The 14249-nt window shown below is 34.9% G+C and overlaps 1 protein-coding gene across 7 annotated transcripts in view; it reads left to right on the forward strand.

Annotated features, from left to right (window-relative positions):
- Nucleotides 1-14249, forward strand: part of KIAA0586 (KIAA0586 ortholog) — a 138265-nt gene that overhangs the window by 32937 nt on the left and 91079 nt on the right. For all 7 annotated transcript variants that reach the window (XM_069596716.1, XM_069596719.1, XM_069596718.1 and 4 more), the window contains 6 exons: nucleotides 2185-2379; nucleotides 4496-4683; nucleotides 6536-6646; nucleotides 7797-7877; nucleotides 11621-11814; nucleotides 13149-13267. In XM_069596716.1, the coding sequence (XP_069452817.1) occupies nucleotides 2185-2379; nucleotides 4496-4683; nucleotides 6536-6646; nucleotides 7797-7877; nucleotides 11621-11814; nucleotides 13149-13267 (888 nt within the window). The remainder of the gene's footprint in view (nucleotides 1-2184; nucleotides 2380-4495; nucleotides 4684-6535; nucleotides 6647-7796; nucleotides 7878-11620; nucleotides 11815-13148; nucleotides 13268-14249) is intronic.

Genomic DNA, 14249 nt, shown 5'->3' on the forward strand with positions numbered 1-14249 from the left:
TGATTGAGAACCTATGGATACAACCTCCTCTTTGGGCCCTGGTACCTGTTATTTCCCCTGCCTGGAGAGCTTTTCCCATAGACCCTTGCATGGCTCACTGTGAGTTCTTTCAGTCTCTGTTCTTAGCTGTTAGCTACTCAGAGAGGTCTATGTTGACCATCTCATCCAAAATGTCATCACCTAACCCTCTCTATTCCTTCCTCTGCATATTGCCCTTCACCATCTGATGTATTTTTGTTTATCAGTTTTTTTTCCTTAAGAAGTTATAAGCTACATGAGTACAGTTGGTTTATTCACTACCTATATTCCCTTTGTCTGGAATGATGGCAAACACATTTTAAATGCTGACAATATATTTTAAATAAACTTGTAAGCAAAACATTCATTCAGTTGAATGAATCAATACTTGAGAAGGTGATAAGAAAATTATAGATGTAGTACTAAAATTTTTCTTCCTAGTATCATAAAACTATATTTATAAGTCCAGATTTATAAAACTCAGTTCAGTTCAGTCGCTCAGTTGTGTCCGACTCTTTGCAACCCCATGAATCACAGCACACTAGGCCTCCCTGTCCATCACCATCTCCCGGAGTTCACTCAGACTCATGTCCATTGAGTCCGTGATGCCATCCAGCCATCTCATCCTCGGTCGTCCCCTTCTCCTCCTGCCCCCAATCCCTCCCAGCATCAGAGTCTTTTCCAATGAGTCAACTCTTCTCATGCGGTGGCCAAAGTACTGGAGCTTCAGCTTTAGCATCATTCCTTCCAAAGAAATCCCAGGGTTGATCTCCTTCAGAATGGACTGGTTGGATCTCCTTGCAGTCCAAGAGACTCTCAGGAGTCTTCTTCAACACCACAGTTCAAAAGCATCAATTCTTCGGCACTCAGCCTTCTTCACAGTCCAACTCTCACATCCATACATGACCACAGGAACAACCATAGCCTTGACTAGATGGACCTTAATTGGCACAGTAATGTCTCTGCTTTTGAATATGCTATCTAGGTTGGTCATAACTTTTCTTCCAAGGAGTAAGCATCTTTTAATTTCATGGCTGCAGTCACCATCTGCAGTGATTTTGGAGCCCCCCAAAATAAAGTCTGCCACTGTTTCCACTGTTTCCCCATCTATTTGCCATGAAGTGATGGGACCAGATGCCATGATCTTCGTTTTCTGAATGTTGAGCTTTAAGCCAACTTTTTCACTCTCCTCTTTCACTTTCATCAAGAGGTTTTTTAGCTCCTCTTCACTTTCTGCCATAAAGGTGGTATCATCTGCATATCTGAGTTTATTGATATTTCTTCCAGCAATCTTGATTCCAGCTTGTGTTTCTTTTTAAAACTACTCATACATTAAAACTAAAAATGTAGTAATGTCAGGTATTAATTTAATTTAGAAGAGATTTTAGTTTCTTTTCCTTTACACTTTTACTTGACTTTTGCAAGGTTTTAATAAGTATAGAATTTGATTATCTTTACATTATTTCTAAGGATAAAGTCTGGTTATTCAGAATAATGAGAGGATGAAAAAAACTTTCAATTCCAAAAATGATCTTTAACTGTTTTACACCTGTTGGAAAAAATGTGAGTTAAGTAATACATGCTGAATATTCTTTCAAATCTTAATCAACATTTTTTCGTAGTCATTATATCATTTCGTTTTTTCTTTTTTTTTAACTTTTGTCTTTATTTTTTGGTTGCGCTATGCAGCATGTGGGATCTTAGTTCCCTGACCAGAGATTGAACCCAGGTTCCCTGAATTGGAAGCACAGAGTCTTAACAGGGAATTTCCGTAGTCATTGTATCTTTTCTATCATATTATTTGCACAAGTTGTTGCATCTATTCAGAGATTGAAAAACCACAACCTGCAGGCTTTATGCCTGTTTTTATACATAAAGCTCTCTTGGAACATAGGTGCACATTCATTTATGTATTTGTCTATGAGTGCTTTCATGCTACAGTAGAACTGCGATGTTGTCACTGAGACCACTTGGGCCATGAGGCTAAAATATATCCTATCTGGCCACTTAAGAAAAAGTTTGTCACTCCTTGAATTATATGTTACTTGTATTTTGGGGTCCTATAACCTTGTTACATAGAGTGAGATCTTTATGTGGAGAAGAGTTGCTATTTTTGTAGATGTTCAAACAATATTTTAAAATATCTGCCATTGATGATTATTATAGGCACTAAAGTAAAGTCTATAAGAACACAGACAGAGTTTTCTGCCACGAAACCTACAAAGGTGGATTCTAAGTTGCAGCATTCTATTACTACACTGTCTCCTGGTGATCAGCAGTATTTGTTCAGCCCAAGCCGGGAAATGCCTACTTTTTCAGGTACACTGGAAGGTCATCTGATTCCTATGGCAGTTCTTTTAGGTAAGACCCAACAAAATATATGGCATAAATTTAAAAATTCTATTCGGCAATAACATAACTTACAAAATGGTATTGACACAGTAGTCATGTACTTTTCCTTTATGTGTTGCTTATATTTGAGAATAGGGCTTCAGGATATGTTTTACTTTGTCTAGTAGCAGTGTCTGAAATGATGCTGTATTTTCACTCACAGGAAACATTCTTACAGTATTTTATAGTATATTGCTGTAGATGAAATTAAAATAATGTTTAAACATGTCATGAAAGTAGTGAAAGTTGCTCAGTTGTGTCCAACTCTTTGCAACTCCATGGTCTATACAGTCCATGGAATTCTCCAGGCCAGAATACTATTGGAGTGGGTAGCCACTCCATTCTCTGGGGGACTCTTCCCAACCCAGGGATCAAACCCAGGTCTCCCGCATTGCAGGCGGATTTTTTATCAGCTCAGCCACCAGGGAAGCCCAAGATTACTGGAGTGGGTAGCCTATCCCTTCTCCAGCGGATCTTCCTGACCCAGAAATGGAACCGGGGTCTCCTGCATTGCAGGCGATTCTTTACCAGCCGAGCTACCAGGGAAGCTAGACATGTCATAAACATTCATAATAATTAAAGAATTTAAGGATTTTGATTGGTTTAATATCATTGTACCTTAGGAGAAATACTTTGAATTACCTTTTATGTACTTTTGGACTAAGCTATGATCAGTAAAAATTTTGTAGCTGTGTGTTCTAAGCTAAGAGTTTGTTATTAACTTATTTGAGTTCTCTCAGACCCATCATTGTAAAAGTTGAACAAATAATTTTTGATATCACCCTGGCTCTTCAAATGGAGAGGCAATGGCAACCCACTCCAGTACTCTTGCCTGGAAAATCCCATGGATGGAGGAGCCTGATGGGCTGCAGTCCATGGGGTCACTAAGAGTCAGACATGACTGAGCGACTTCACTTTCACTTTTCACTTTCATGCATTGGAGAAGGAAATGGCAACCTGCTTGTGTTCTTGCCTGGAGAATCCCAGGGACGGGGGAGCCTGGTGGGCTGCCATCTATGGGGTTGCACAGAGTCGGACATGACTGAAGCAACTTAGCAGCACCAGCAGCAGCTCTTCAAATCTAGTTAGCTATTTTTCCTTTTAATGTCTTTGCAATTCTTAATTTTGATGAATTATTGTGAATATTTGTATATATATAATATGAATATTTTCCACCATGAGATAATTTTTTATTTTTGATATTATGGGTTAATGACATATCATCTTGGTAGCAGTCTGTTCAACCATGTCTTCTACTAAAATAATAAGCAATACTCATAAAGTCCTTACTGTGTGCCAGATATAGATCTAAGTACTTTATATAAATTAGCTTATTTAATCCACCCTATAAAACACATGGTAATGTACCAGTTTTATAAATGAAGGAACTGGGGCACAGAAGAGTTTACTGATTTCTCAAAGGCTACATAGTTAGAGTGGAATAGATAGATTAGTTAGATTCAGACCCAGGCCTTGTGATTTTTAGAGTCTGTGCTTTTAGTGAGAGCACTGCTCCCTGTTTACTTTGAAATATAGGAAACAAATGGAAATTTTGAAGTGAAAGGTAACAAAAATTTTGATTGGCTATGATAGTTACCAAATAGTAGGCCTACATGATATTTATTAGTAGTCAGACACTAGCATTTTGTTGTTGGTTTTATTTCTGTCCATTTTTGCTCTGTGAAAATTTGAGAATAAAAATAATGCAACATAATGCAGTATATTTCAGTCTCGCCTTTGCCTCTTACACCCTATTATGACCTTCAGCAAATTATGTTTCTAAACCTCTGTCCTCAGCTGTAAAGTGTGGGTAATATTAATACTTCATAGACTTATTTAATTTAGATGGTGGATGTGAAGTGTTTAGTACATATGAGTGCCTAGTAAATGTTGGTCACCGGGGACAGGCTGACATGGGGAGGACCATGACAATAGTGATGACAGAGGGGAAGATGATTGCAGAGGGAAAGGAAAGGTAGTGCTTTCCTTTCATGTGGGAATTTAACCGTAAAGATCTAGGTTATACATTAGAATTTTCTCTTTATTTCTGAAATGGTTGACGCCTTTTCTCCCCTGAATTTTTTAGGACAAACCCAAAGTAATAGTGATTCCATGCCACCTGCTGGGGTAATTGTAAATAAGCCACACCCTGTAACAGTGACAACTTCAATTCCACCATCATCTCGAAAAATAGAACCTGGAGTAAAGAAACCTAACATAGCAGTTGTAGAAATGAAGTCAGAAAAAAGGGATCCTCCTCAGCTTTCTGTACAGGTATGCAGTGTGTATGAGCAGAAAAGTTTAAGAAATAAAACCTTTGGCATAACTTCAGTGCTTAAAATCTGTTGTATTGCTTCATGAAGACTTTGCTTTCCTGATGGATCTTTCATTCTTTAAAACTATGATATTTATGTGATATCACTATCCTTGTTCTGCATGGTTTAAGCTACCTTTTCTAAGCCAGTGACTCATATCCTGGTGACTTGATGATATTCCAAAGGGAATAATTGAACAGTTTGTTATAATTAATTTTTTAAAAGGCTTACAGTGTTTGTTATAATTAAACTTTAACCTTTACACAAACATATATGAGGACTTGGATGAATGGGGAGAGAACCTGTATGTGAATTTAAAATATTCAGGTTGTCAATTCTTCCTAAGTTAATGTATGATTTAAGTGAAATTGTATTTAAAAAATAAAAGCCATTACTTTTTTTTTTAACTTGAACTTTAGGATCATTTTGATATTTGAAAGAACAAAGAGTTTAGTGTTTTGATACTGGTCCCATTTAAGAAATATTCTTAGTTTTTAAAAAGAATGTAGTATGTAATAGATACTTCATTAGTCAATGGGAAATAGGATTCTCTTAAAAGAAATGACGTATGTTATAATTGGTTAGCAGTGTAGAAATGGATCAGTTTTAGACTCTAAATTTTTACTGTATGTAGCAAATGAGTTCCAAATAGGCAATAGGCTAAAGTATAGCTACAAAATATAAAAACAAGAATTAGAAGATAACTGCATGCAGTCCTTATCAAAACTGAAGCTAAGTCTGGATATGAGAGGAGGAAACTTAGATATGATAGAAAACAGACTTGATTCTATAAAATTTAAAACTTATATATGTAAAAAACTTCTAAATAAAAAGGGAAGTGACATATAGTGAGAACATATGAAAGGAATATGATAGGTTTATTTTTAAATATAAAAACCTCCATAAATTAGTAAGAAAACATAAGAGGAAATTCATATTCAAAAAATGTAAGACTCTAGAGGCAACAGAGTTTATAAGATATCAAATTGAACAATTTAAATCTTGCTAGTTACCATGGTAGTGCAAATTAAGATAACAATATAATATATATCTCCATTTAAAAACTGTTCTTGCTGAAATACTTCTATTATCTAATTTCAGTGAAACTTGGGTGACTGATTATTGTTTTGATGATGGAAAGAGATCTCTTTTGGATTGCATTTCAGTAGTAATTACCAAGAATCTTAAATAATTATGCTTTTTGGCTCAAGAAGTTACTCTTATGTTTGACTGTATATCATAATGAAATAATTCAAAGTCAGGGGAAAAAACCCTTACATATATATGAAATGTTTTGGAGTGATATATTTCTATCTATCAAATAGTGAGTATATAAGGAATATCCTGAATGTTTACCAACAGGAAATGATAAAATAATAAAGGCATATGTACAGTCATTTAAAATATAATTATGAAGTCTATATGGTAGTATAGTAAGGCATTTATGACCTGATTACAACGGAAAATCTGGAATGAAACAGTTTTAGATTTTAGCTATGGATACCCAGGGACAGGGGAGCCTGGTGGGCTGCCATCTGTGGGGTCGTACAGAGTCGGACACGACTGAAGCGACTTAGCAGCAGCAGCAGCGGATAATAAAAAGATAAGGGGGATAGTAAAAATGAAGTTGTGTTAAGTAGGATTCTTTGTGTTTCCCTTTTATTTTCCAGTTTTTGTAAAATATGCTTTCATAATTTAAATTTGTTATCCATTGACTTTGCAATAAAAAGTTAAATGTTATTGATACATAGATTCACAGGTATTTGAGTCAAAGTGATGAACTGAAAGCTGGATGTTGTATTCTGTTTTAGATATTACCCAATGTAGACATTGACAGCATCTCTAATGGTAGTGCTGAGGTCGGTCTGTCTCCTTCTAGTCCCAAAGAAGCATCTTCTCCTCCTTTGAGAACCTGGATACAGGTATTACTTAGGAATGTATCATATATCTTTGAACAGTCTGATTACAGACTTTAACTGATATTCTGTGCAAAGTCTCCCATTATACCATATTTTAATTATTTAGGTTTTAAGGAAAAGATTCAAAACAAATTTGAAATTGCTTATGAACTTGAAAAAAAGAGTTTGATTAAGACCTTTACATTTATCAACATTTTGAAAGTGATCATCCTTAGTGTAACTTTTTGGCAACTTAAGCTGTAAGACTCATATGTGAGGAATTAATTTCTGTCTCTTTGGAGAAGAATCTTGATTTAAATGAGAATTATAGTTTTCCTGAATGTGAATTTTATAGCGACAATTGGAATTCATGTTTTGGGATGTTGCTTTGACATCAAACTATTGACATGATGCAAAAATATGCATTTCTTTCTAGTAATATTTATTTGCTGCTTGTGATTGAATGACAGAATTAGGACTAGCACTGTAACTTTTCCTTGGGTTTCATCTATTCTAAGCAAATTTAGTCATTGAGCATATAATTTTAAGGAGAGGAAGAACATCGATTTTTCACAATCAAAAATAGTGAAAGTTGAATGACCCTGAATGCCATTTGTGCCTAGTTTAATTTTTCATCAGCATTTTTTTAACTAGAAGTTTATTAGAACATATATAATTTCAAATAATAATTTTTTAGACTATTAGCCATTGTGCTCTAAGGAATTATCTATTGTGGTTTTTGATAACTAGGTTATATATATATTGTGAGGCCTGGAGACTAAATTTGTAAAATGATTGTTTTCTTTATTTTTTTTATAAATTATTTGATTCTTTATCTGTCTTTTTGTGAGTTTGTGTATGTGTAAACTTATATATCCACATAAACATTTTTCTTTAGCAGAAAAATCGCAATAATTAACTTGATCAGTTGACTTAAGTTGGTTTGTTGATGGAGTCCTTGATAGAAAAACTGATACCTAATTTTTTATAGCTGTTGAAATGATAACTTAATGACTTAAAGACTGGCTTGGATTTCATTTACTAATTACATCGTTTCTGAGCAAGATATCAACATAAAAAATAGAGGCATGTAATTATAAGCTTATGCTGTGGGTCATATTACAGTAAATTAGGTATAATTTGCAACAAAAACTTTCTGAAAATGCTTTCTTAGGCTCCAGAATTTACGAAGGCAGATGAAGAAGAGATGAAGTTTCCAGGAATGAACTTTGATGAAGTAATTGATATTGTACAGGTAACAAAGCTTAGCAGTCCTGTGAATTTATTTTTCTGGTATTTTTTCATGTGACTTGATTATCTTTTTTTTTTTTTTTAACTTTTTTTTTTTTTGGCTGTACCATGCAACATATGAACTGCCAGGGGATTCCCCTGAGACTTTTTTTTTTTTAAGAGCAGTTTTGGTTCACTGCAAAATTGAGAGAGATGTACAGAAATTATCTGTATGTTCCCTACATTCACACATGCAAAGCCTCCCCCATTATCAATATATCCTAACAATTTGAATTTGTTAAAGTTGATGTATCTACACTGACACATCATATTCAAAGTATGTAGGTGACCTTATGTTGTACGGCCTGTGGATTTGGAAAAATTTATTCATCATTATACTGTTACACAGAGTATTTTCTCTGCCCCCAGGTCCTCTGTGTTCTGTTTATCCTTTCCTTAACCCACCCCCGTCCCTAGCAATCATTGATATTCTTACTGTCTTTATACTTTTGTCTTTTCCAGAATGTCATATGCTTGGAATCATATAGTATGTAGCTTTCTCAGATTGGCTTCTTTCTCTCAGTAATATTTACTGAAGTTTCCTCCATATCTTTTCATGGCTTGAACACTCATTTCTTTTTAGTACTGAGTAATATTCTATTATCTAAATGGATCACAGTTTATCCATTCACCTACTAAAGGACATTTTGGTTGTTTACAAGTTTTGGCAATTATGAATAAAGCTGCCGTAAGTATCTGTGACATAAGTTTTTAACTCCTTTGGGTAGTTATCAAGGAGCACAATTGCTGGCTTATATAGTAAAAGTATCTTTCCACTTGTGAGAAATCACTAAACTGTCTTGTCATCCTTGCTGTACCATTTTACATTCTCATCAACAATGAATGATAGTTCCTGCTTTTTCATATCCTTACCAGCATATGGTATTGTCAGTATTCCAGATTTTGTCTCTTCTAACAGGTGTGTAATGATATATTATTGTGTTTTAATTTGCGTTTCCCTGATGGCGTATGATGTAGAGCATCTTTTCAAATGCTTGTTTGCCATCTGTACATCTTCAGTGAGCTGTCCGAAGGTCTTTGGCCCAATTTAAAGTTTGGGTTGTTCTCTTATTATTGAGTTTTAAGAGTTTTTTGGTATATTTTGGTGAACAGTCTTTATCAGATGTGTCTTTTGCAAATATTTTCTCCTAGTCTGTAGCTAATTTTCTAATTCTCTTGACATTCTTTTCAACAGAGCAAAAAATTTTAATTTGAATGAAGTCCAGCTTATCAGTTAGTTTTTTCATGGGTTGTCCCTTTGGTCTTATATCTAAAAAGTCACCTAATGCAAAGAGCTGACTCATTTGAAAAGACCCTGATGCTGGGAAAGATTGAAGGCAGGAGGAGAAGGGGACGACAGAGGATGAGATAGTTAGATGGCATCACCGACATGAGTTTGGGTAAACTCTGGGAGTTGGTGATGGACAGGGAGGCCTGGCGTGCTGCATTTCATGGGGTTGCAAAGAGTCGGGCGTGACTGAGTGACTGAACTGAACTGAATGAATGGTAATGAATGTAAAGTGCGGTAGAACTGCTAATGAATATAAAGGGCAGTGGTGGTTCAAGAAGTTTTGTAAGAGAGATGAGAGCCTTGAAGAGGAGGAGTGTAGTGGGCAGCCAATGGAAATTGACAACTAATTGAGAGCAACCATCAAAGCTGACCCTCTTACAACTACATGAGAAGTTGCCAAGAACTCAGTGTTGACCATTCTATGGTCGTTTGGCATTTGAAGCAAATTGGAAAGGTGAAAAAGCTTGATAAGTGGTTGTTTCGTGAGTTGCCTACAAAGGAAAACAATTCATCTTTTTGAAGTGTTACCTTCTCTTTTTCTATGCAACGGTGAACTGTTTATTGATCAGATTGTGATGTATGATGAAAATTGAATTTTATACCACCAGCAACAACCATCTCAGTGGTTAGGCTGAGAAGAAGTTCCAAAGCACTTTGCAAAGCCAAACTTGCACCAAAAAAAGTGTCATGGTCACTGTTGGGTGATCTGCTGCTGGTCTGATCCATTATAGCTCTCTGAATCCTGGCAAAACCAGTACGTCTGAGAAGTATCCTCAGCAAACTGATGAGAATACACCAAAGACTGCAATGCCTGCAGCCAGCATTAGTCAACAGAAAGGGTCCAGTTCTTCTCCACAACAACACCTGACCACACATCACACAACCAATGCTTCAAAAATTGAATGAATTGGTCTATGAAGTTTTGCCTCATCTGCTGTACTCACCTGACCTCTCCTCAACCAACGACTACTTCTTCAAGCATCTAGACAACTTTTTGCAGGGAAAATGCTTCTACAACCAGCAGGAGGCAGAAAATGCTTTCCAAGAGGTTTTTGAATATGCTAGAGAAATAAACCAACTTATTGGCAAAAATGTATTGATTGTAAGGGTTTCTATTTTGATTAGTAAGGATGTGTTTGAGCCTAATTAGAATGATGTAAAATTCAGGCCCTGAAACCACAATTACTTTTTGCACCAACTTATATAAAGGATGGGAGAAAAGATCATAGAACATAGTGACTACTTGAACAATGACGTGTCAGTAAACTTTCAAGAAGACATTTGTTCATGTTTCTTAGACTTTCAGAACTAAGACTAGCTTTGTTGATCATAAAATAAAACCTTATTTTAAATATTAAGAGATATGTAATATATTAATGTTACTTGCTCACTGGTATGTTTTCTCTTGTGAGCTCCACATGAATGTCTTGAAGGCAAGAATATTATTTATCTTTATGTTCCTAATGTGTAGAAGTGACATTAGACAGCTGTTCAATGTACAAGTGAAAGAAACATTATAGAAATAGCAAAGAATTTGGACTTCAAAGAGGAGTGTGTCTACCTTTGCTCTGCCACTCTAATAGCTGTGAACTTCATTTTTCAATAGGAGAATATTATTGAGTTACACTTTTTAAAGATCCTTAACTTTTTGTGAGATACATACTGGATTATTTACAGATAAAATGATATGATATCTGTGATTTACTTCAAAATGATCTGTGAAGGAGAAAGTGGATGGGGGAAGTATAGATGACATAGAGCTGGTCATGAGTTGGTAATTTTAAAGTGGGGGAACAGGTAGGTGGGATTCTTGTCATTTATATATAGTGCTATTTTTTTTAGCTTTAAATGTGTATAAACATGTATATTTTTCATAAGAGAAAGTTTAAAAATTCTGGAAATAACACTGGATCCTGATGTGCTGGCACAATTAATGTGTAAAATAATCTAACTGCATTTTTGCTGTTCAGTTGCTAAGTCATGTCCAACTCTTTGAGACCCCATGGGTCTCATAGCACACCAGGTTCCTTTGTCCTCCACTATATGTTCCATAAGAGTAACAGCAATATTTGGAAGTATCAATTTTACAATGATAATAAATTAATAAATATACAGGGGGAAATGTTAGTAATGTTTTATGCAGGAATAACCAAGTTCTCTAGTTTGCTTTTGACTATTTAAAATGAATATTGGGTTTAAAAAGACAAAATAATTGTATAATTAGAGTTTCTTCAATGTGATTTATATGACAAATGTGTGTGTTATAAATAATGTGATATCACCAAATTAGAAAATGATCTTTATTAATTTAGAAGTGTTGGTTAATTCACCTATTTAAGTTCCCTGCCTATACTTGTCATTCAGAAAGTGTTGAACAGTTACTTGAATAAAATAGTTCTTTTTTTAATTATTACCAGGAAGAAGAAAAATGTGATGAAATTTCAGAATACTCTGAACCAATTCTGGAGTTTAATAGAAGTGTTAAACCTGTTTCTACAAAATATAATGGCCCTCCATTTCCGCCAGTTGCTTCTACTTTTCAGCCCACTACTGATACTCTGGATAAAGTAATTCAGAGAAAAGAAACATTGGAAAATAGCTTAATTCAGTGGTGAGTTTATAGTGTTGTTGGGGTGAACATAATTGTAGTAGCAAGTATAAATAGAATGTATTAAGTTTTGGTTGAATATCTTCCTTGTCTTTTTTTGTTTATTAAATTTTTTCTTTGCTGTACTAGTCACTGGACACTATCTAATGTGATGCCGAGGGTTTGACTAACTATTGGAGGTATTATTTCTGTTCTTGAATATTTGTACTTAGGCTGTCTATTATGGCAAAAGAGACTATTGTTGAGTGACAAAAGCATTAAAAATGTTCACATTCTTTAATCCAGTGGTTCATTTCCAGAAATTTATCCTAAGGAAATAATTAGTTCTACCAGCAGGCCATAGAATACTTATCATTTGTATTTTAGTGCTTACTGCAAACAAGGCACTGTTTTATTATGTATATATTATGTATGTAAACTAATGAACTCTATTTTTATACTTATTTGTACCTATGAGAAGCCTTGAAGTTATGGAATAAACTATACATTTGACTATTAATACGGTTAGCAAGATTGGGTTTAAAAGGATATTTAATGATATAGAAAGATATTAATAACATACTGGTGCATAAATGAAGGAGGATACCAGGGATGCAACCATAGTTTAGAAGAGCTCACTCAAAAATGAATGTGCATGGGAAAAATATTGAAAAATAATACCGAATTGTTAATTAACATTGTTTATTCCTGACTCTGAGATTGTGAGTGAGCTCTTTCTTTTTTTTAGCTTTTATGTTTTCTCTGATTTTTCTTCAATGAACGTCTGTTACTTGTATAACAATAATAACAATTAAGAAGCCTGTTAGCATCTCTAATGTACAGAAACAGTCTCCCATTGTGTTTCCTTTCCTTTTCCTCTCCTACTTTCCCTTCGTAATAATGACCTTGAAAATACATTTTTTTCCCTTTTTAGAGGAAAACTACCTGTGTTGCAGTATATATATTTACTTCTTTGAAGAGAGTGTAGCTGATCTTTTCTAGCTTTGATCTTGTTGGGGTTTTATATGTGCTTTCAGAGTAGGGACCCCAACATTTTAGGTGTATGATATACCAGGTAGTCATTGACCTAACCTTATTTTGAATTTATGAGGTCTTCTAAACTTTTCATTAGACTGATCAGAAAGATTTTAATTTGATAAACTACCTTTAACACAGAGATTTCATGTGTTTTGCTAGGAGATATTTTTGAGTTTTTTCTTCTTTTCCAGGTTCAGCTTTCAGACTACTTTCACATGTAAATTTTTGTGTCTATGGGTACCAGTTATTTTTAAGGGTGATATTTCTAACCATTTATATGTTTCAACTAAATTTAGGAATCCTTAACTTTTTCCCCTCAGGGTAGAACAAGAAATAATGTCAAGAATGATCTCTGGGCTCCTTCCAGTCCAACAGCAAGCCACAGCTAACGTCAGTGTCTCAGTCAGTGAGGCCAGTGAGCCAGTGACTTCTGACATTGGTAAGTAAAGTGGAATCTTTTAGCTTTTTCTGTTATTAAAAGACAAAACCTTCAGTCATCGCAAATTTATATATTCTAGAAATCACGTAGTCCTTAGTTGACAAAAGATAAAAGTCCTCTTCTTTTCAGTATGACTTCTCAGTTCTCTGTAGAGGAAGTTATTTCTCCCTTACATTCTTATTCCATACTGTAGCATTCAGATTATTCTACCAACCTCTGTCCCCTTCCCCCTAAATCTCTCTGTTATTTCCTGTAGCACTTTGTGTATGTGTATCTTTGTTATAGTAACTATCAAATTGTATTATGATTGGTTTGTATATCTGTCTCACTCACTAGTTTTTAAATTACTTATAAATACGGGTTTTTCTCATTTAGAGCCTAACTTTAAAAAAAATTAATATATTTATTTTAATTGGAGGCTAGTTACTTTATAGTATTATAGTGGTTTTTGCTATACATTGACATGAATCAGCCATGGGTGTATGTGTGTTTCCCATCCTGAACCCCCCTCCCACCTCCCTCTCCATCCCATTCCTCAGGGTCGTCCCAGTGTTCCAGCCCTAAGCACCCTGTCTCATGCATCAAACCTGGACTTGCAGTCTGTTTCACATATGATAATATACATGTTTCAATGCTATTCTCTGAAATCATCCCACCCTCGATTTCTCCCAGAGTCCAAAAGTCTGTTCTTTACATCTGTGTCTCTTTTGCTGTCTTACATATAGGGTCATTGTTACCATCTTTCTAAACTCCATACATATGCATTAATATACTGTTGGTGGTTTTCTTTCTGACTTACTTCACTCCTTATATAGGCTCCAGTTTTATTCACCTCACTAGAACTGATTCAAATGCATTCTTTTTAATAGCTGAGTAATATTCCTTTGTATAAATGTACCACAGCTTTCTTCTCCATTTGTCTGCTGATGGACATCTAGGTTGCTTCCATGTCCTGGCTATTGTAAACAGTGCTGCGATGAAC

Source organism: Ovis canadensis, chromosome 7, assembly GCF_042477335.2.
Source record: "Ovis canadensis isolate MfBH-ARS-UI-01 breed Bighorn chromosome 7, ARS-UI_OviCan_v2, whole genome shotgun sequence".
NCBI lineage: Eukaryota > Metazoa > Chordata > Mammalia > Artiodactyla > Bovidae > Ovis > Ovis canadensis.